At 35.4% G+C, this 23,877-nt stretch overlaps 1 protein-coding gene across 1 annotated transcript in view; it reads right to left on the bottom strand.

Moving 5' to 3' along the window:
• The window catches only part of Ranbp21 (exportin-5-like protein Ranbp21), a 246,751-nt gene extending 223,096 nt beyond the window's left edge, over positions 1 to 23,655 (bottom strand). The window contains exons 1-4 of the mRNA XM_090376372.1: positions 23,477 to 23,655; positions 12,314 to 12,435; positions 4,587 to 4,659; positions 331 to 468 (exon numbers count right to left, since the gene is read on the bottom strand). Coding sequence (XP_090232498.1) covers positions 331 to 468; positions 4,587 to 4,659; positions 12,314 to 12,435; positions 23,477 to 23,578 — 435 coding nt within the window. The 5' untranslated portion in view covers positions 23,579 to 23,655. The remainder of the gene's footprint in view (positions 1 to 330; positions 469 to 4,586; positions 4,660 to 12,313; positions 12,436 to 23,476) is intronic.
• Positions 23,656 to 23,877: the final 222 nt, after the last annotated feature.

The raw sequence follows: 23,877 nt of genomic DNA, 5'->3' as shown, positions 1-23,877 counted from the left end.
GCTATCTTGATTTTGAAATGTGACATAAAATAGAATGTTGTTTATGCAATTATGGCCATGATCACAGATAAAGCTCATGGTTTACATAACCAAAATCCTGACCCTAGAGTTCATAATGTGTTTGGCATGTGTGTGTTCACAAATAACAATCAATGAGATCAAAAGGTTTTCTCTATGATTTTAACAGAAAATTTGTAAGAATTAATTTCATACACTCATTTTTGTATTTCACTGGTACAATCCATGGAAAAATTCACATTAAGAAATTCAGATAACATCCTCAATTAACCAAAGTTATTCACCACTAAGCATTACACAAACAAAACTTACCCCAAGCAAACAGAGGTTATTAAGTTCTTGTAACAGTGAAGGCCACTGCTGAGGCCATTCTCTTGTAATCATCTCAACAACAATGCGAGTTAAAGCATCTTTAATATGTTTTTGCTCATTCAAGATACTATCAGTTCCCTAAAAAAAAAAAAAAATAATAATAAATAATCATTCACTACCTTGTAGATGAAGAAATTTTAAAAGTAAGCATAAAGATTGCACTGGTCTTATACAATTATAAGAGTTTATATAATTTTTTTTTATATATGTTATTCTCAAAAAATTATTAACCAGAACTGTATAAATACTCTCTGCAGTATAGTGAAGTACATATTAGAAAGAAACAGGTTAAATCTCATCAAATGAATGAAAATTTCATTAATAGAGAAGTAATAAGTTTACAGCACAGACATTTATAAATACTTTGCATTGAACCTTTTTTTGTTGTTGTTCAATAATTATACTGATTTTATAATGCTAAAATATCATATTTATAATGGCAATAGTTATTTAAAAAAATATTAAAAACTTGCAATGTAACTTAAGAATATTTTGGATTTTTCCACGCTAAATTTAGGAGTTTATGGCATGGCAACCAATAGATATTTCTGCTTAAATTTATTATTATTATTTTTTTATCTGGTCATGCACACATTAAAGAAATACACTGTAATAATATGATTATAAATGTTTCTCTGCATTATATATATATTTTTGTCTTGGGGAAGCTTTGTTTCTCCAGTGACAGGCTCTGGCTTATCGTTCCTTTAGAAATGGCATTATTATCCAGAAGTAGACTTAAAATTACTAGTATTGTTTTTAATTGAATAACATCAACAAGAAAGCAAATCTATTATTCATTAAAAACTCAAAAGGCACTACCATGAGCAGTTTCAGAAATCACTGAAACTAGTCACAGACAGATTACTGAAATAGGTTTCAGCAATATATTGTTCAAGTGAACAATATACTGAATCCAAACAAGCAGAAATTGGAAGTTTTCTGCATTCCATTTGGCTGCTTGTCTTTAGATGAAAAGCAACAAAACCATTAGGATGTAACAGAGATGGAAGTATGGGTGGACAGAAGTTTTAACCTGTCCAGAGACCAGAAGCCCCAACTATCATTTGAACAAAGAGCAAGTTTCCTACTCTCATCTTGTTCAATTAGTTGGTTTTAATTATTAACATTCTGAAACTGTTACAAGCTTTAGTGCAGACAAAAAATAAAGCTGTAAAATGTGCAAAGGCTGTTCTTATCTTGAACAGCCTTTGCACATTTGGATAAACCATGGTTTGGATAAAGGAAAACAGTATGGAGTTAGAATGGAATAAGGATTTCATCCCTCCAAGAATAATTTCACTGATATGAGCAAATATTAGGATCAGAAGATTTAAAACAGTAGTCCAAAGAAAAGAGGAATGTTGTTGTTATTTGGTTTTTAGGAGCATTTGCAACTAAGGCCATATTGCTCCAGGATATGCGGTGGTCATTCCCTGACCTTTCCGCATCCTCCGTATTTGGTGGTGACGGGCTCGAACCCCGGTCTAATCAAGAAGCGTGTGCTACGCACTGCTGCTGCTCTTGTCCACCTGGTTATGGAGGCGCCTGAAAAGAGGAATAGAAATCATGCAAACTTGTAATGCCAAAATAACACGAGGCTGAGAATGGCTATGGGAGAGAAGTCCACTGAAGAAGAGCCCATCACCAAGTTGCAAACTGAGATACCTAGAAGAAAACTAACATTGTTGCTGTAATAGAGTTTCAGGGGCATTAGTGACTAGAGCTATATTGCTTCATGCATATTCTCTGTAAATTGCATGTGTTCTGTGATCGATTATCTGTTTGATGGACTAAAATTCGAGTTTCCAGGAGGGAAAAACCATGCTACCTTTGCCCGAGGCTAATTAACTCAGCCATGTTGTGAAAAAGGTCCATAAATATCCCTCAGATCATCAACAGGAATCAAATTCAGGTCTTTTCCACCCAGTGTGGGGAAGACGGCAATTCTACCAACTGTGCTACCCATAAGGGCAAAATAAAAAAAAAAAACTAACATTAACTATGTATTTTGAAGGATTGTTGGTGAGGAAAAGAACAGGAGTTGTTTAGGTGTACGTGGTTGGGACAGTCTGATATCCTAGTTGGTAAATGAAGAAGTTGTGTAAGGTCAATAGCGAGAGTAAAGCCTTAGCATCTCTACCAGCTGGAGTTGTGAATATTAAAAATCACTAAGAAGTTACTTTACTTCAGTACGAGAAATATAATGATTGTCAAAGCAAGTCAAAGTTTCAACTAATTCCTACAGTTAGGAAAACGACAGAGGTAGCAGATGAGTCTGATAGAAGCCAGCCAAGATCAAACAGGAGAGATTCCAGATTATGAAGCCTTTGACAAGGAATACCAGAGCAGACATACAAATAAGTACCATCTTTAGAGCAAAAAGAATCATTGAGTGAATAATTTGGACAAATGAGATGAGTAGTGGTTGAAGTAACTGATATTCTGTGAAAAAAAAGTAAGTGGGACTTGGCAGATTGAAGAGGGAAATGAACATCACTGAGAATGGAATCGAGACCATGTATATTTGTTAAGTCAATTAGGTAGAATATGGGAAGGTCTTTTTGCGGATAAGTTTAGTCTCATCAGTTTGACTATCCAAGGTACATTGAGGCATATAAGATAAAATTTAGGGGAAGAGAATAACATATATAAATCAATGAAATTTTTGTTATAGCACACACACAGTAAGAATATATTCAGCAGTTACATATGCCTCCTAGAGAGTTACCAACAGATTTGGCCCAGTGGTCTATTTAGCAGAAAGCTTGGAAAACTGTTGTAAAGCTGTACTCAAAATGAAAAGAACATTGCATCTCACCACAGTGCCCATCATAACCTCAAACACGTGACACATGCTGCATGATAAAAGATATAGGAAGATGTCAGAGCTTTGTTTTGGAGACCACTTCAAGTCGTCAGCAAGCAAAATGGTAGTAATATTACAATGAATGAGAGCAATCTGTGTCAACAGGCAATACCACCTAGTATTGCCTGTTGACAGAAAAGGTGTGCTATTCCTCTGTGTAGCATGGATGCTACACCTTGATTCTTGCTTACATTGGTTCACACCTGGTTGGTGACCTCCAATATACTAAGTGCGATGCTTTTGCTCCTGAACATAGGGATATATCCAGGGTTACTAACAGTCCCACCATCATTAAAGTGCAAGTGGAGGATGGTTGTCACTTAGCAAAAATTCAGCCCACTTAACTTACAAATGGAACCCCGAATATCAGCACCAAATACATTTTAGACTCTCAAGTGGCAGCTTTTAGCTATCATTAGTGAAGGGGACCACATAAATTCTGCAGGGAGGGGGCTAAATTGTGGAGAGACCAATGGTCACCTGTGATTAAGATAAGCCTAGCCCTCTGTTGCTGAACCAGTCCTGGAACTTTTGGCTTGCACTCCCATATAGCAAATACAGGACAAGTAGAAGCACTGTATTTAATAAAGCATGTTTTTGACCACTAAAATAAACTGCCTCCCTGAGACTTTTAAATTTAAAGGACAGCTAAATCTGTACCTTGTGGTAGTGGGAAGAGTATGATATGAGTGTATTATAAATTATGTACATATTATTTTTTGATTTTTATTTAGTTATTTATTTTTTAATGAGTAATGGCTTTCTTGTATCTTGTCTTGGGCTGGCGGTGTTCCTTGGGTAATGCATAGCCCCCACATATGTTGCAAGAATGAGCCCATACACAATCACAGAAAATACACAGCCCATTATTAACTAGCACTACTAGTATATGACTGCAAAAAAAAAAAAAAAAAAAAAAAAAACCTCCCCCGGGACCTTAATTATCAAAATATAGAAGGATTTTTTAATCACTTAAAACTGATATACTTTTCAGTTCATAAGTACTTTATCCAGACTAACTATACATTGTGAAATTCTAGCATTTAGACTTTAAAATATTATTTCATTTTAACTAGTTAAAATATGCTTTTTATCTCAACATTCTCATGATTTGATTTGACTTTTTCCACAAGTAATGTCCTCAATCAGGATGTATCAATTAATATAAAATTATAAATTCTGTTATTAATATCTGAAAATAAATATAAAAGTAAAATTTCAAGCTCACTAAAAAAAATCTTTTAAATCTTTTAATGTTTATAGAAAATTGTTTTACTTCATATACAAAAAAAAAAAAAAAAAAAGAAAGAAAAAAAAAGATACTTACAGATGATAGCAACCGCATCACATTCTCTTTTATATATAATTTTTCATTGTATTCTAATTTGTCCCATTTAAATCTATACAAACACAAAAAAGTAACTTCTTAAAAAAATAAAAAACTAAGTTAAAATTTATTTTTGAAATTCCTATACAAAAATTAAAGCTAAATATAAAACAACTATAAGAAACACTGACACATTATCATTATAAAATTTCTCTCTTTTTTTTTTAAATGGCATATCAAAGTCCATTACAAGGATTATGAAACTTGTGCCTAGACACCAGTCTCATAATCTCATAGTGGGGGGGGGGGGAGAATCTCTTTTATTTCTAGAAATGACGAACCGAGTTTCAACATGACTGGAACCCATTGTTCACATTTACCACCTTTTAGCATTAACTTATCACAGGTAAGTAGCAGTGTTAGTGAGCTCCTCAATGAATCCACATAGATATACATTTATTTATTAACCTATATTAAAATTATTTCATAAATGTAAAATTATTTAATTATTTTTTTATTACAAATGCTTAGCATAAAATCCCTTTATGTAGTTAGTAAAAATAGTTGGTAGTGCAACCCACATAATAGGTGACATGCTGCAGGCATTATTGTACATTTCCTCATCTAGAATAATTTGCAATTGTAAATCACTTTAATCAACAAAAAAAAATGTCAGGATAATCACAAACACGAAGAGTTCACATTATCACATTTTAACATATAACACTATATCCAAAAACCCTTTTATGACAGCCTTCAAAATCTTTTTTTTTTTTTTTTTTTATATATAAATGATGAGCATCTTTTAAATTAATATAAATTTCTAAAGTGAAAGAAAAAAAAAAAGCACTTAAATTTAAGATTGGCAATGCCATAAAAAAAATAAATAAAAAACCACTACAATCTTAGCCTCACAAAACATTTAGAAAAATTTTACAATGAAATCCTGGGGGGTGCCTAATGTCAAGCATGTTGAGCTATCATGACAATGATTATCATTAAAATTACTGATTTCACTATTTTACACTTATTGCCTTGCATTAATATGGTTCCTATTACTCTTTACATGAACTGAAATTATAATAAATATTATAGTAATAAAAGAGGACCTTTTACTTTTACCAATCAGTAACTGGGAACTGCTGTGGCATTCCCTGTTCTTTTCTGAATATAGAGGTGGACATCTTGGAAGATCCCAGGAAGGAAAAGGCAAGAATCTGGGATGCTTTGGTAAAAGTCTGGCAGGAGCATTGGAGTGTTTATGATAAAGGGCAGATTGCATAAAAATTTTTCCCTTCATCCACCGTGGAATGCCACGGTGGATGAAGTTAAGCCAATGCACAATACACCAAATGCAGATCAATAGCAATTTTTCAGTCAATATGCAAAGCTGAGGTTGACAGTTCTGTATGCCATGCACATTCTAAGGAGCATTACCCTTTGAATGGAACTGAGCTTTCTAGTAAATACTTTTCCACTTACACGCTCAAACCAAATTTGTGCACCATATGTTACCATGGGGATAAATACACACTCATATAACAAGTTCAGCGCCTTATCTTTTATTGCCCAGTCAACCCTAGTGAATCGAGTAATCATCTCAATAAATTTCCTCACCTTTTCTGATAGATATGTAACATGTGAGTTGAAAGTCAAACATAATGCCTAGATATTTTAATTGCCTCGTCAATTTTAGGCTCGACCTATTCATTCTCACAACTGGGGTCTTCTACCTGAAAACTGACCCTTAAAGACCACTATCCTTGTTTTGGTTCCTGATACACCAGTTATTGAGTGAGTTCAAGCACAACCCGCTGTGACCTGGTTTCTAGTTGCATCCATGAATTTCCTTCAATGAGCAGCACAAGATCATCAGCATATGCCACCATCTCTGTATGCTCAAAGTCCCTACTCAACCAATCCTCCAAAACTAGGTTCCACATTAATAGTCCAAAAACCAATCCTTGTGGGCATCATCCCCTGGTGCTGACTGGTTGTGGCAAGCGTCCGGTCTGCTTTGAAGAGAAAGAGAGAGAGAGAGAGAGAGAGAGAGAGAGAGAGAGAGAGAGAGAGAGAGAGAGAGAGATGAATTATAGAAGCCAATTCAGAAAAGTGCCCATGGAAGTATCTATAGAAAAGGCATACAGCAGAAACAGAATGTCTATGAGAAGTGAGACTCTGTTAGAGATGAGTCATTAATTAACCTAACTGCCCTCTTCTGAATGGAATCTAGAAGTTTGAGAGAGGTATTGGGGATGCCACCCCAGATGTGGGAACAATATTCCATGGTAGGGCGGATTTGCGATTTGTACAGAGTGAACAGTTGTTTGGAAGAAAAATAACGCCGAGAGCGAAAGAGAAAACCACGTTTTTTAGATGCAGAGGAAGCAATATTTGTAATGTGCTTGTGCCAAGAGAGATTAAAAGTCAGGGTAATCCCCAATAGAGATCTTGCCTAGTGGATTGGTAGAGGAGGCACAGGTGGTAGATGACTTTCATCAACCGGTGAAATACCACCACTTTGCTTATTGGAGGCTTGAAGTGGTGAAACCCATGTTTAGTCTCTAGAGCAAAGTTTCCAGCATCCCCCTCCCCCCATACTTCTCCTTCAACCCATGCACGGTACTAAATACTATAGGTTTTGATATCTTTCGTGTTTGGGGTTTTCATAAAAAAAAAAAAAAAAAAAAAAGGCAAGGGACAAATTTTCCCTGAAACATGCTGCATTCCCAAATCTTATATTAAAAATGATGGTTACATCTCATAAGGAATACCAATTTCACTAGCAACTTCATGGATAACTAAACATTGATCAAATCCATTCATATCATGAACAACAGCAACTCAATCATTGATTTTGAAGTTGAAGGGCAGTCAGAGCAAGGATCATCCACAACAGATAAGCAGCCCTCTTTTAACCATTGAAAAAGTCTTCAAACGACACACAGATCTTCTTGTTGTTTTATTATTTTGGGTATCTGTTGTACTTTTCCTAACTTGAAACAAAATTTGATGCAAATTCACTGCTCAGTAAAAATCGCTCATTTTAAAATGCAACGAAACATATAAAACACTTTCTATTCAATGTGTCATTCTAGTCAATCTGTGCTAACTCAGAATGACTGCAGATAAAAAGGTGATTCATTAATTACTATGTGTAAATGAGTTGCTGAATAAGCTGTAACTTGCTACGACATCACAATTTCAAGATAAAAAGTCAGTAACCAAACAATTTGATCACACCTTATACACCACTGTTAGTTACCTCAATATACACCATTGACCAAAGGGTTGCATGCTAAATGAAATTTGGAAGAGGAGTGTAATGGTATGTTCTACTTCTCACTTTTTATATTCAAGAACACTAATCACAGTGCCAAGAATCTTCATGACTATGTCCTAAACTGATATTTTTGGACAATTGCATACTCACTTATAATTTAGCAATACTATGAAAGTACTCATTCAAGGATACCAGTATCTATACAGATGATAATAATAATAAAAAAAACAGGCTGTGAAAAAAAAAAAAAAAACATAACATATTTATTTCTTTTGGGTAAAACGGTCATATATAAATATTACTTATTACTGAATATATATATGTTCAAATCTTGGAAAAAAAAAAAAAAAAAAAAAAACCAACTTGAATTTCAAAGCTACAATTTCAAATACAGTAAACCCCCGCTATTCGCGAGGGTTACGTTCCTGAGAAATTCCGCGAATACCGAAAACGCGGATACTGAGTTATGGCTCCCATAGTAATAAAGGGGTTCCGTTCCAAAGTATGAAATATATAAGAAAAACTAGTCTAAAATTTTGTCTATGTATGTATTATATGTACCTTCATAATATGACTATGTAGACAGTACATAGTGAAATGCAAGCATATGGCATCGAAATGAAAATAAGAAACAAAGTATTTTTTCAAAGTATTTTATTATTTTTTTTGGCGGGCTCCAGGGCATCGAAATGAAAATAAGAAACAAAGTATTTTTTCAAAGTATTTTATTATTTTTTTGGCGGGCTCCAGGGCATCGAAATGAAAATAAGAAACAATTTAATATTAAATGTAATATTTATTAGAAATTTCAAACAAATCTTTCAAACCAGCGCCTTTGCTATAGCTAAAAAACTTATCCCACCAGTGCTATCACCAGTTTCGCTAAAGTGTTGATAAAGGAGTTTTGCCTTTTCACGAATGATGAGTGAACTTAACGGAATTTTATTTTGAGTTCGGTCTTCTATCCACAGATTTAAAGCCTTTTCCATTTTTTCTAATTTAACAACACGAGTTACAGAGCAAATTTTTGAAGCAATTAGCGCGTTTTCACGGACACTACGGCGGATTTTTTCTTCCGATTTTTTGATTGATCGTACCGTTGACTCATTGATTTTATAATGTTTTGCCACTGAGGAGACACTTTCACCATTAGAAATTTATCTAATAACTCAATTTTATTTGCTAATGTCATCACCTTCTTTGCTATTTTCACATTTCTCTTGTTATTCGTAGCCATATTTTTGTACGGGTTAGAAAGAACTTGTCCACAATAAAGTCACTTTCTTCCGTTAACACACTCGAAAAAGTCTGTTTTACACTGCAAAACGGTAGATTTATAATTTTTTGTAAGCATATCAATTTATAAATTGATAATGGCTGCAGTTTACCTTTTACTGAAAAAATATTTTGCATCAAGGGAAAAACAAAATAAACGCAAAGATAAAAAAAAAAATGATAATAAGATCAATTTATAAGCATATAAATTAAAAGCAAACGACGAAACCTTCCATGACCAGCGCATAACACATACTGAACAAGGATTAGCGAGAAACATCCACGTTCGCGATTTTGTCACCCCTCTCTCCCCCACCGAGCGCTATTTTGACCGGGAAAGATAGCCACGCCCATGTTTTTTATGGCGGAAAATATTCACGGTGCTTTAAAATTCACATTTTTTTAGGTTTCATTTTATATTAAATCGGCAATTGCGAATACGCGAAACCGCGAATACAGATACCGCGAATAGCGGGGGTTTACTGTATATCAGGAATTACTAAATTTTTTCCTGAAATTTTTCTGCTCCAAATTTTACATACCAAGTTGACAAAAAAAATAATAAAACATTAAAAATTTTATTATTATTAACTTATAACCACTAGTACGTAATCACGGTTATGTAATTCTGCTCTACCGACACCAAACTCGTGATGCATGATCATGCTCAGCTCACTTTTGCTGTTGTAACTAACATATATATATATATATATACACTGAAATACACCATTCACCGACTACGCTGATGAAGAGGCACTTCGTCTCGAAAGCTACTGTATATTTTATTAGTACAGCAGACTCTCGATTAACCAGGATTGGATTAACCGGGAAACTTCAAGGCTCCAAATTAAAAATAAATAAAATAAAATAATGAATCAGAAATGAAAAAAATCAAGTAATAACTAGAATAGGTATAAACAGATATTTTGCAAGTCGTTAATAAGAGACAAGAACCAGCGTTATAAGTCGTCATTGGGAGATTAGTGTACCTATTATCTTGCAATCCCCGCTGTCTTCACATCCGCCGCTCAAAAATAAAAAAAGAAGAAAAAAAGAGAGACCAAATGTTTAGTTTGTTTCAGTGTGTCACATCGATTGTTGTGTTCCGTTGCACTGCAACGGAACACAACAATCAATGCGACATCCCTGACATAATTGTTGAATGATGAACAATAATTACGTCAGGGATGTTGGAATTTTTTTTTATAGTAAAAAAAATATATTTTTTTTTTTTTTTTTGTTTAGAAGTCGCAAAAATGATGGGCAAATGCAAAACAGTTGTGTTTTAAGTTATATAAAAACTTGAAATTATTCAAAAGTTTGAAAACGGTGCATCTGTTAAATCTCTAAGGAATCATTATAATAAGGATGTATCAAAATGGCCAAACATTAACAAGTATCGCACGGAATTCAATAATATTCAATAAGATTTGTCAATAATAATATAGTAGCAATATGTTATTAGTCATTCCTGAGTTACGTAAAACTCGACAAGTAAGAAGTCCTGGAACGTGTCTCTTACATATGTCGGGGACTTTTGTATTTTTGGATTAACAGGGAAATCGATTATCCAGGATTTGTTTTTTACCATCTATCCCGGAAAATCGAGAGTCTACTGTATTATCATATTTTATTGTATTTTAATGCTTTTATCTTATTGTATTTTAATGCTTTTATTTTATCTCTGTTTTAGTATTTTATGTAGATATTATTTATTTATTTTAATAAAATTTATTTTACGTCATTTTGTCGGTCGTCGCTAGAAAGTTTTGTGATAGGAAACCCGCAGCTCAAGGCCTGTTTTCCAAAGTTATAACCACTAGCACAATTTTTATAAAACTAAATTAAATGACTCAATTAAATAACAGATGTCAACAAATCTGTTCAAGATCTATATGCTGCCTGCAAAGAGTTAGAAGTGGGTGGAATGGGGAGGGGGCAACATTTTAAAAAAGAGCCTTCTAGAATAGCTATTATGCACAAAATGTCTCTTCCACGGATTACACAATGAGATGATAATACCAATGTTTACTTTGCCTGTTAGTGTTAAATTCATATAATGTCAACTTTCCAAAGCAACTGATATCAATAAAACTTACAGAATGATACTGGATGGTCCGCTGATAATTAAACTGTGAAAATTAAAAACTTTTTCAAGAATAACTTTTATCTATATGTTAAATTAATGATAAACTAGGGAACTTTGCTCCTTTTGATAAAATAAAATACTTACAAAAGCTTTTGGCACTGTGTCTCTTCCTCAGCTATGAATACATAAATATGTTACATATGGAAATCAAGAATGGTACTATGTGGTCATGCTGATAAACAAAGTGCATGCACAAGGTTTATCTAGCATGACCATGCTTAAACAGTAAAACAAGCTTCTGTTACATACTTTAGTATTTGTTACATATTACCACGTAACCCACATCCCTCTTCTCCCACTGGCTGAATTAATATCACTAGGAGGAAAATTATTTTAATGTATAGAAAGATAATAAATTAATTACTACCAGCATACTGAAACAACACAAATAAAAAACTACAAGAGATGATAAATTACCAGGTTACTCCCCACGTTATGAACACTGTGCATGTGAACAAAATTCCACAAGTTAACAGGTGTAATGTTTTTACAAATTACCAGTCTTCAAATACAGAATGGTAAAATCAGGGGAATATTCAGGGAGGCGGCAGAGGGGGAATATGCCCCCTTAATCAAAAATTCAAAATTAAAGAGAAAGCTCTATGTGTTGTATTGTCAAATGTTTGGTTAAGGACATAATATATTACTGTAATTTTTTGTGATTAATACATATTGTTCACATGCTTTTCAAATATTAAAATAAAGATAATCAAACATTATTTATGTGAATATAAGCATCCTAGGTCTATCTAAAAAAAAAAAAAAAAATTCAAAAACTTGGTCACCACGCCTCCTCTTACAATGATACCTGGATACAATGCTGGGTAAAATACTAGTCACCAGGCCAGATTTCTTAGTCACTAACAGAGACCAGGTGGCCTGATTTGTCAAGCCATGCTCTATAACATGTTTACTGATACTGAAAAAAGGTTTTCAGTATTAAAGTTCAATATATGTAATTATCTGCAATGTTAGTATAACAAAAATCTAATGCATATAAAATAATTTATGAATACTTACTTAACACAATGTCCAATTAAATGGAGACCAAGATGCCGAACAACAGCTGTGTTATCTTTTGAGGCAAGATAAATTCCACATGGAGCACACAAAGGAGACTTTTCCTTAACATCTTCACATAGCTGGAAAAACCCAATGTGGCTAATTAATGGTATGAAAATTTCATAAGTAATAAATAAAACTAATTTCTATAAAAAAATAAAGTAAGGATGACGATAATGACTATCTATAAATTATTATGTACAGGAAGGGGAGAAGAAAGGCAGCTACTAAAGGACTTTCCATTTAAAGGTTAAGCAATCGAATTCATTCACTTAACTGTAGGACCTTTGCTCATTTCCAGTGAGTAAAAAAAATAAATAAATAAAGGATAGGAAGTATTTGCAGTATGACTTTTAGCATTAACATAGGCATATGATGCAAGAAAGCAAACTTATACAGCATTGGTCAAAAAAAAAAAAAAAAAAAAAATTCCCAGTGAACCCTGAGGTTTACCCTTTCAACAGCGAGTTTGCAGGCTTGTGAGGTGAGTTAGAGTGATGTTATTGTCAAAAATCAAATCAGAAAAAAAAAAAAAATTCATGGGGAAAAAAAAAAAAAAACACTTGTTAATTTTTTTTTAGGCAGTAATGTCCTCTACACCTATTTATGCATTATACAATTGTTTCATCAACTTATAGATCAGAATTCCCAAGAATTTATTACATTCTGTTTTTTTTTTATATCCTAACAGATGAGTTTTTATTACAATTTTCAAAGCTATTTTATTTTCTATTATAAATCTACAATTACTGGGAAATACATTAGCAGAGGCATATAATGCCGTTTCTATAAATATGGCATTGGAGGGTATACATGCTAATTAGTATCCTGTTTTGTGGAGGTGTAAGCATGGCTCCATATGTTCAGTTGACATCAAGAAAAAAAAGTGTAGCTGTTGCTCTGTTCCAGAAAGGTGCTATTGTTGATAAAATAAGCTGCCACCAGTCAACAGTATCCCGGGTGCTGAAATTAAAGTGTGAAACTGGTGATGTGAAGGGAAGACCTGGATCAGGCCGTAAGAGAGAGTGACTACGCCTTCCCAAGATCGATATTTGAAATGGCTATGCCTCTGTAGTTGCGATGCTAGGTGGTCTGGGGATGCATAACAAGCAAAGGGGTGGGGCAAATTACAGAATGGTGAATGCAGAAACCTACACTGCTATCTTAGAGGAGTGCCTGAAACCTGTTATTAGGGGTCACCACACAGATGTCCAAAACTGCATTTTTCAACAGGACTCAGTACCTTGCCACACAGCAAAATTGGTAAGTTTTATGTTATTTAGATTTAATGATGAGTTTGTCTTCTTGTCTCACAAGGCTTAAAACATACTTACACCAATGTTTTTCCTCGTTTTTCTCCCTTAAGGTGCAGTCATACCTCAGAAATGCTGGAATTACAGTGTTGGACTGGCCCGGCAACAGTCTAGATTTGAACCCTATTGAAAATTGTTAGTACATAATGTCGTTTAAAATTGCTCAGAAGAAGCCAACAAGTAAGATTCAGCTGTAGAAGAGCATTGCAAGGGTGTGGTACTACGAAATTGGGCAACCGTATATCCAGAAGTTGATCAACTCTACACCTGATCGTTGAAAGGCTGTAATTGCAGCTCGAGGAGGAACAAAAAAATATTGAGGACTTATTTTGCTGATTTACAGTATATAATACTATTACGTTAACTTGTCATTTCAGTTTGTACACGTAAATGCAATAAAATGTATGTTTGGTTGTCATGATTGCCATTTGCATGATTTCTCATATTTCCATTAATTACACATTTTACCCATTGGCAAGATATTTATAGCAATTAGGTATATCAGGTGAAGTCTTTTTATTGGATTTCATTCCAGAGATATATAATCCCATCTAACAAATGCATTTTGAACATTTCTGCAACCCACAATGCAGCACAAAACATTATTTGCAAAATTCAAAAGTGATACAATTTTTTTGTCTGCCACTGTAGTTCAGCTTTGAATTTATTTAAGCTGTGAACTTCCACAATGACAGATGGAAGTTTGTTCCAGCAATCAACCACCTGCTGGCTAAAGGCAAATTTCTGAACATCTATTCTACAATCATCTTTCCTCAATTTGAATTTATGCCCCCTCAGGTGCAGAATCTGAGCAAGAGAAAGAATCCAATCAGCATTGAGCTTACTCAAACCTAAGATATGGCAACAGCTATTTGAGGATTCTCAGACAATCCAAGCTTAAACAGACATTTGAAATTACCTCAAAATGTGTGTACACACACACACTTGCAAAATGGATTGAAGTACAGAAAATAAGAGTGAATGCAGATACTATATTTATATTATAGACCAAGAACAGAATGAGATCAGAATTAATTCTATACATTATACTGTTATATATTTATATGATTACTTTTGTTAAAAATTAAAATTAATAAAAATCAAAGTACTCTAATAACACCCATAACCCCTTTCTTCTAAAATAGGGTGTCTGATGGTGATCATCAGTTCATTCTCATGGTGAAATCGCTGTATCTAATCATACAATTAAAGTGACACTTGGTTACTGGAAAAAAATAAAAGTGTATAAATGGAAACACTGAAATTCATACACATTTCTGATTTTGTTTAATAGTTTACAAAATCTGAGAAGTTGCAATAATTCTCAGACAGATATTACTAAATGACAAATGGCCCATCATGTTATTTTCACTGAGGCCACACCAAATGTCCACTGTTATTATTATTATTATTATTTGGTTTTTAGGAGCATTAGCAACTAAGGCCATATAGCTCCAGGGATATGCAGTGGTCATTTCCTGACCTTTCCGCATCCTCCGTATTTGGTGGGCACGGGCCTAATCAAGAAGAGCGTGCTATGCACTGCTGCTCCTGCCCACCTGGCTACGGAGGCACCATAATGTCCACTGAAAAACACTGCTGAAAGCCTACTGTACAGTACCAAACCTACAGTACACTTCTATTCTCATTTTAATTTTCCCAGTGCTTACGTCACACCAAACTTACTCATCATTGCACTGGCCACCCGTGTCAAATGAATGCACTGCATTTAATATGCTTAATTAAGAGCATAACCTCCCTCGGCTCATGTGCTACATATCCTCTCTGCACACATTGTATACTTGCCCCTGAAATCCTTGAAAAATAGGTGGCAGGACCTGCCAGAGTACTTAAATAATCTACTGGGTGCCTGACCTGCCTCCTTGTGGCAAAGTGTGGGCAACGGTGGGTCCCAATAGTGCCCAATCGCTAAATGGCCAGAGAAACAACAGAATATAACACTACACAACAAACCACTCCCCACACACTTTAAATCTTGGGTTTCCACAGAGTTCTTGTCACAAAGAATACAATGCGGAGATGGGGGAGAACCCCCCCCCCCCCAGTGCCATCAGACAACTAACAAACTTTAAACTTTGTATACACTGTACTCCCCCCATTCAAATGTTGTTATGTCTGAGTGATACCATGCCCCAGATATCCTTACAATGCCTGCATTTGATGACTTACATCTTCAATGATATCACATCCACCTTTGAAGTTCCATCACTCAAATAACCTAGCTCTTAATAAAGCTTCTTCACTATAATTCCTCAACCATTTCTAGTTTCTCAGGCCAGTTTCTTCAACAAGAAGCTAAATTTCATAAATATTTGCTAAACAAAATTGCCATTCTAAAAGAGGTTATACAAAATTACTTGCAGTCAACAACAGCCAAATATAAGCCTAAATATGTTCAGATATTTTTTTTTACAAATTCTGTTCTGAGACTTTTTTAATCCTTCATTGTATACTTTATTATGATAAAACATTTTTAGTTCACCTCAATACAAAATTCATCAATGTCAATTGTGACTTTGATTTTACATGCTCAAGACCACACACCATCTGGAATTTAAAGTTATATACCCTTGCTGCTCTGCATATATTTACAAAAATTCTGTATGATCCTTTTGGAGCTACTGAAATCATTTAGTACACTGCCTAAACTATGCCATGATCTGTAATAAGCAGTTTATGACAGTTTAATTATTATTTAAGATGCTCAGTAGACTGAATCACCTTACTTGTCAACGTACCTGATACAGAATGATTTGCAATGTGCTCATACTCATTATTGCAATCCAACTCAACTTCTTAAAGTGCTCAACCCCAATCCATGACTGTGACCCTGTTCTGGTTTCCCTTTCAACAACAGAAATGTGTTATTGTTATTTAGCTTGACTGATTTTGTACTCATTTGTCCTTCATAACTATGGTTAATTTAATTACTGTTATACAGGGTGTCTCAAAAATATTGGTACAAACGTTTAGGGGAGGTAGGTAACATCTAAAGGAATGTGAATCGCATAGGAACCCATAACTGGAAATGTCACGGGAAAATAGTAGCAGAGGCACAAGAAGCAGAAATGACACAAGACAGTAATTAGTGGCAAACATTTATTTGACATAATATTAACAATGGAGTACGAGATGGATGCATTTCATGATGTTACAACAGATGCACGAAGGTTCCACCATGAGACGCGATGCATGCGTGACACCGACGCAGCATGGATTGGTGGACATTGTTGAACACACCTGGAGTTTCTTTGACAGTAGCAGCAGCGCGGACGAGTCTCGCCACAAGATCCATTTCCGTCTCCACAGGCGATTCATTCACGATAGATTTGAGGGCCCCCCACAGAAAGAAATCAAGGCTCGATAAATCAGGTGAGCGTGGGGGCCAGGCAAAGGGTCCACCACGGCCAATCCATCGACGCCCAGAACGCCTGTTCAAATGGTCACGAACACACCTTCCATAATGGGCAGGCACCCCGTCATGTTGAAACCAAATGTTGCGTCTCACATTTGCTGGAACATCGTCAAGTAACCCTGGTAGAACTTGTTCAAGAAAAATCTGATATTTAGCAGAGTTCATGCGGGATGGTAACAGGTATGGGCCGACTAAGCAGTCACCGACCATACCTGCCCACACATTTATTGCAAAGCGATGTTGTGCTGCATGGGGGCACACATCGTGTGGGCCCTCTGCTAATCCATACACTAGGTGCATGTCTGTCAGCTCACAGTTCGTATATCGATGCATGCTCTTTGTGCGGCGACTACTGCTTGAATGAGCAAACCAGAAATTTTCCCTCTCGCGAACTGATGAACAGCGCTGTGTACCGACTTATGGTGATGTTTTCGGTTATGGGTTCCTGTGCGATTCACATTCCTTTAGATGTTACCTACCTCCCCTAAACGTTTGTACCAATATTTTTGAGACACCCTGTATACATGGTTTATGAAAAGTACTATTACTCCACCAAGGAAGAACAAATATATAGTTGTTTTTGGTGAAAGTGATGAGTGAAAGAGGCAGGTACAGCTAATGTTAGAGAAATAAGTAACTACAGACATTTTTTTTTTTTTTTTCATTTTTATTAGCAAAAAAAAAAAAAATCTCTATAGTTAAACTAATGACAGCTGATTTAAGGTATTATTTTTTCATATCATCTACAGGCTAACATCACTTAGTTCATTCACAAATGCAGGACAACATTCTTTCAAGCCAAGATATTTTTTTCACGTAATCTCTTGTTATGAACATGGAAACTCCACGTTCCTGTGATCATTTATGATGTGGTTTCTTCAGTGAACATTCCACAGATACACTTATGCCTGCATATTGACCTTCGTATTTATTTATAAAACTGGTTTCAAACAGCTTCTGCCAGCACATAATATCACAATCATTGGTTATTGAATCTGTTAATGAAATCAGTCTGGATATCTTTTAATGTTTTGTTGGTATTGTGATTTTTGGAAGCCTGTGTTCTCATTACTATCCTATCCTCTATAGCTGAGTTTACCAACATGGGTGTTGCAATGGATTGTTAGATTGTTACATCATGTCTGAAAGAGTGTAGCCAAATTTTGACTCAATTCAGCATCTCTCTCTTTCTCAACAAGTCAGTGTAAAGCTTCATTTCAGTTTGTAGTAAATCATTGAAGTAGGTGAAGTGGCATTGTTTTTGTTACATCTCATTGTGAACACCCTTACAACAAGTTGCCTGTTATTGCACTACCTTGAATAAGCAACACCTCACCAGTAGAGAAGACTAACATGACTTATTCTCGGCAGATACCACCACTTAAATGGCACCATTTCAAAGCTTGTTGGCCTCTCATCAGTGGGTGGGTAGGTACCTCAGTGATATGAGTGAGAACCCATGTTATGAAGCTTAACTTCACAAACTATGCCACTTCACCTACTTCAGTGATTTACTACAAACTAAAATTAAAGATAAGGGAGAAAAAGTTGAATTATTTTCAGCCTGTATAAAGTGTGTCCACAAGGAAAGTTTGGAAAGTCTCCATTATGTATGGAGACTCATTAACCACTGCTTATATGACATCTTTACTAAAGGGAAACACACAACTGAATTAGGGAAGGTAAGAGTGCACATATTTGCACCATGAAAGCTATAACACACCACAACATTTTGCGGGGGAGGTAATGGTACTTTGCACACCCTGTATAACAATAACTTCTGGTGTCCACTGTATTCCCTGCTTGTTTTGGCTCATCTATGGACTGGCTCTTTTTTTTATTTTTTTATTATGTTTCTAATGTCTAATAAATCTATTTGTCAAATGTTCTAATTTAACCATGTATCAATATCTGTATTTCTCATCACTTAAGAGATTAGAAACAGACAGACATAGATACATGGTTAATCTTAAATGATGTGTACCCATGCATAGTTGCATACTCATCACTTAAGATTTCATGCTGTGGAATAAAGTTTTACATAATTTATTTACAAGTATTGTCTGTATAAATGAGATCTTATTTAGTTCATTTTCTGCATAAGCAACACCTCCCCCATTTTTGCACTAATGTACTATACAGTAAAAAAAATAAAAATGATAAATAATAAAAAAAAAAGGTACAGAATACACGTACAAATTAAGGAATACTTTGTGGTGCTCCATGGTCTACTAAAATTTGAGAAACACTGAAATATAATGAGGGCAGTGAAGTTATATTATAATTCTCCTGAACTGTATGTACATGAATACATGTTTGGGCTCATTCTACTCTAGAGTTATGAAAGTCCATCATCATATTTTACTACAAATGTACTTCAGATCACAAACGTTCCATGGTCATTTAACATAACTTCAAAATGTATCATATACACTGCCCTACAATTAATATCTGGATATCTCTTCATTGATAGTTGGTTACATTAGCATTAGCAGAGGCATTTGATGCAAGAAAGCAAGCTTATGCAGCATCAGCCAAAAAAAAAAAAAAAAAAACCACTTCCACTTCACCCCTCTGTTCGTTCCAAAATACCTGTCCAGCTGAGCCTTAAACTTATTTAGGCTATCAACTTCCACGACAAGGGATGGAAGTCTGTTCCACCAACCAACCACCCGCTGGCTAAAGGCAAATTTCCGCACGTCTATCCTACATCTGTCTTTCCTCAATTTGAATTTATGCCCTCTCAGGTGGTTATTCTGAGCGAGAGGAAGAATCCCATCAGCATTGAGCATGCTCAAACCATTCAAGGCTTTATACACCTCTATCAGATCACCTCGCTGGTGCCTAGTCTCCAGACACTGTAATTTGCAAAACTTAAGCCTTTCTTCGTAAGAGCACCCCTTTGTTCCATTCACTAATCTTGTTGCCCTTCTCTGTACTCGTTCCAGCAGCTCTACATCCTTCTTGAAATGAGGCCTCCAGACCTGTATACAGTACTCTAGGTGTGGCCTGACCATTGCCTTATACAAGGGAATAATCACCTCCTTATCCCTGCTAGAAAAATTCCTATATATCATTGACAATACACGATGAGCTACTCTCGCAGCCCGTCTGCACTGCTCAGAGAACTTCATATCTGCCTGCACAATTACCCCCAGGTCCTTTTCATTCTCGACCACTGTCAGCGTAGTACCACAGAGTTGATACGTTGCTCTGGGGTTGCTGTTTCCCATATGTAGTACTTTACATTTGTCAGTGTTAAACTTCATTTGCCACCTCTCAGCCCATCTGCTCAACCTTTCCAGATCCTGTTGCAGCAGCATAGTGTCAGTAGTGTCCTTGACAACCCTGCCTACCTTTGTATCGTCTGCAAACTTCGACATTAAGCTTGATATACCATCATCAATATCATTTATAAATACAGAAAACAATAATGGACCCAACACTGAGCCCTGAGGGACTCCAATAATAACATTAGTCCACGACGAGCAGTGTCCATTGATTACCAGTCTCTGTCTTCTCCCCCTCAGCCACCCCTTTATCCACAGTAGCAAATCATACTTTACATCATCATACCACTCCACATTACACAATTATAAATAGGCTCATAGGCCTTTGAGGAGACAGCAGCACAACTGAGAATGCAAGATACTATGATTGATGGAATTAACAGACTTCCAGTATGGAATGATAATAGGGTGCCACATAAGCAATTGGCCTGTACATGATATTTCAATAGCATTGAAAATCCCTAGGTCAAAGACTGGTGATGTGATGTGCAAATGTAAACAGATTGGTATGGAAAGCATCAGAAAATGACCAGGAAAATCTCTGAAACTGACGCCACATGACAGGAGAGCCCAAAAAAAGACCTGCCCACTAAGAATGCAGGTCAGTGTTGTTGCAGCACACACAGGACCTAGGATGATTAGGACGTCAGGACCAGTACAGTGCACAAGGTGCTGCATGATATGAGTTACCATAGTTGTGCATCCATCCACAAGTCACTAATTACCTCAACTAATGCCAGACACTATTTAGCTTGGTGTAGGAGCCACTGTTCTTGGAACATAGACCAATGGAAAGCTGTGGTTTGGATCAATGTCATGGCACGTGGTCTACTAGTCTCACTGTTATGCCTGGGTGTAGTAGTTGCCCAGAGAAAGCTGTCTGCTGATTTATTTTCTGTAAATAAAGGTTATTTGTAGATATGCAGGTATCTGTATATTAATAGTAGGGCAGTATATGTCTTTCTACAAAGATAAAGCTTTTGTAAAAAGATATATGATATATTTTGGAATGCACAGGGCATGACCCAGAACAAGTGTTGATAACTCACAGAAATAATACTGCAAATGATACCCAAGGCAAATCTGCATGACACCACAAATTGTTTCATATAATCACCCCAATAAGGTGCTGCCACCAAAGGCAAAGTGACAACTTTGTAGAAATATTTTTTTAAAAAAACAGAAAATTGATTTCACAAAAAAAAAAAAAAAAAATAAATAAATAATTAAAATCGTGGCACCACAGCCACCATGCTAAAATGAACCTGGCACTTCTAGCACTTTCCTAGAGCCTTCCCTGCATCATAATATGATAGACAATACTCTGTAAATACCATTTCTTGTCATGATCCAGTGGTTTTCATTTTATGGTACAGCTTCACTAGGGCTGTGAGCTCAGGGATGGGGACAAAAAAAAAAATGCAAAGTTACATTACAATCTGTCATCCCTATTTGACTTTAGGCACTGGTAGTTCAGTAATCTTTCAAAGGGCTGGTGTCTCATTTTTAAAATGAATAACTGTTGCACCAGGTCCAAATTTGTGATGTTAGCAACTGTCACTTTAATGTTTGTAAACATTAAAAATTACGACAGTGGCACATCACCATGAGCTTGGTCCACTATCATGATCTTTGAGAATATTAACATTCTGCTGTTAGCATGGTGTCTAACAGACACCGCTTTTTAAAATATTTGTTACTTTTTTTTAAATTTGTAAATGAAATCAAATCCACCTGTATACCTTTGCCCACCAATATTCTGTTACTGGTTATAGAGCATTTTCTGTTTTCATTTTGATATAATATGAATTAAGAGACAAATGTTTGTTCAGCATTTAACAGATACCGGTTGAGCAAAGGTATCTACCTTTTTTCTAGGCAACTCCCATTCCCATGTGGTGGGTGCAAGATGTCAAGCCAGGTGTCTAATCTTGTAATGCTTTGATTTAGCCCGCTAAACATGAACACAAAAATAAAGACATTCATGTTGCGTTTGCTAGATGCCATATGAGCATCTGAGTTTCAATCGGGGTGGGGAACGAACTTAAATTCTAAAAAAAAATTATAAAAATTTTATTATTGACTTCTCTCATTTATTTTCATTTTATATTTTTCACTGAACTTAGCAAATCATAATTAACAATTCACCATTTTAAATTCAATAAAAATTTATTTTTTATAACTAAAAACAAAACAGGGGGATTAAAAATACACCACATTAGTGTCCTTGTTACAATCGAGGATGAGTGATGGAAGGTTAAAATGAAATGGTCATCTGTCACCCGTTTGCTTTGAAAAACCACCCTTTTGAGCAATCACAGCCAGCTATTCCTCTCCAATTCTAACATTACTGCAGGTATTATTGGAAATCCTTTAAAACGAATACATACTTTTAATTTTCCAATTTACACTTTGGTGTAATATTTTCATATTTTTATTTGAAGTTTCCCATTTTCTTTTCTTGATCCGATTTTTGCATTTTCATTGAACCTTTTTTTTCTCTCTCTTTATACTGGCATAATTATATTTTATATTATTATTATTAGCTATATGGGGCAAGGAAGCTTGAGGCTTTTGCTGCACCAGCCAAAAAAATAAATAAATAAATAATCCTGAGTTACCCAGAGAGAGAGACAGATGGAAATCACCTAGAAGAATGATGATATCCAGCTCAGAACCCAGCGTGTGCCAAGCCCACACCACCAGATTTTCGATATTTGCTTGCTTATTATATATTAGTATATTTTTACTTTTATTTATTTTATTTTTTTTTCATTTTTGGACCAGTTTCTGGTGGTTCTCACTGCTGTCTCGGGCTTGCTTTGCTTGTTACTTTGCCACTTCAGTCCGCTTCTGCTTTTTGTGCACTTTGGCTAACCTGTTTAGCCAAACCTGTGCTTCTTTTGTGAACTCTTGTACTGCTGTGGCAATCTGTGCGAATAAACAAAAATCCTTGCACAAAAATAACAGGGGGGGGGGAAATCATGTGTTAACATATGCAGACAAATGTTACTAAGAAATTCGGCGTGTCAAAGTATACCGCGTGCAAAATTTTTTTTTTTTTTTTCATTTAAATACTCACTTGGTACGCTTGCTGTAAAAGAATATTAATGTGTGGGTCATTACTGTTCACTTGAATTGCATTTGCCAGTTTTCTGGACACTTCAATTATCTGGTCAGTCATTGGCGAGTTGTGTATATCAATAGAATTCACAGGCGTAAAAGTTTATTTTCTTTTAACAACTTGCTCACATTTTCCCACTTTTCACTTCATGGATCACCACAAGCGCCCTCTAAGCAAGAAAATATAAGATTTTAATCAGTGTTAAAATTGACTAACCAACTATCCAAGAGCAATCCACGCTGATCTCTACACACACAAGCCCTGACTTCTGATTTGAGGGTGGTGGGGGGGGGAGATTGAAATACAATCTGAAAAATATATTTAGTAACAACAGGAAGTGGAGGGCTAAACAATGCTTT

This window comes from Mastigoproctus giganteus, chromosome 6 (assembly GCF_048544385.1).
Source record: "Mastigoproctus giganteus isolate SK-2022 chromosome 6, ASM4854438v1, whole genome shotgun sequence".
In the NCBI taxonomy this organism is placed as follows: domain Eukaryota; kingdom Metazoa; phylum Arthropoda; class Arachnida; order Uropygi; family Thelyphonidae; genus Mastigoproctus; species Mastigoproctus giganteus.
The sequence above is the reverse complement of the archived record's forward strand: the minus strand, read 5'-3'. Positions and strand labels throughout refer to the sequence as shown.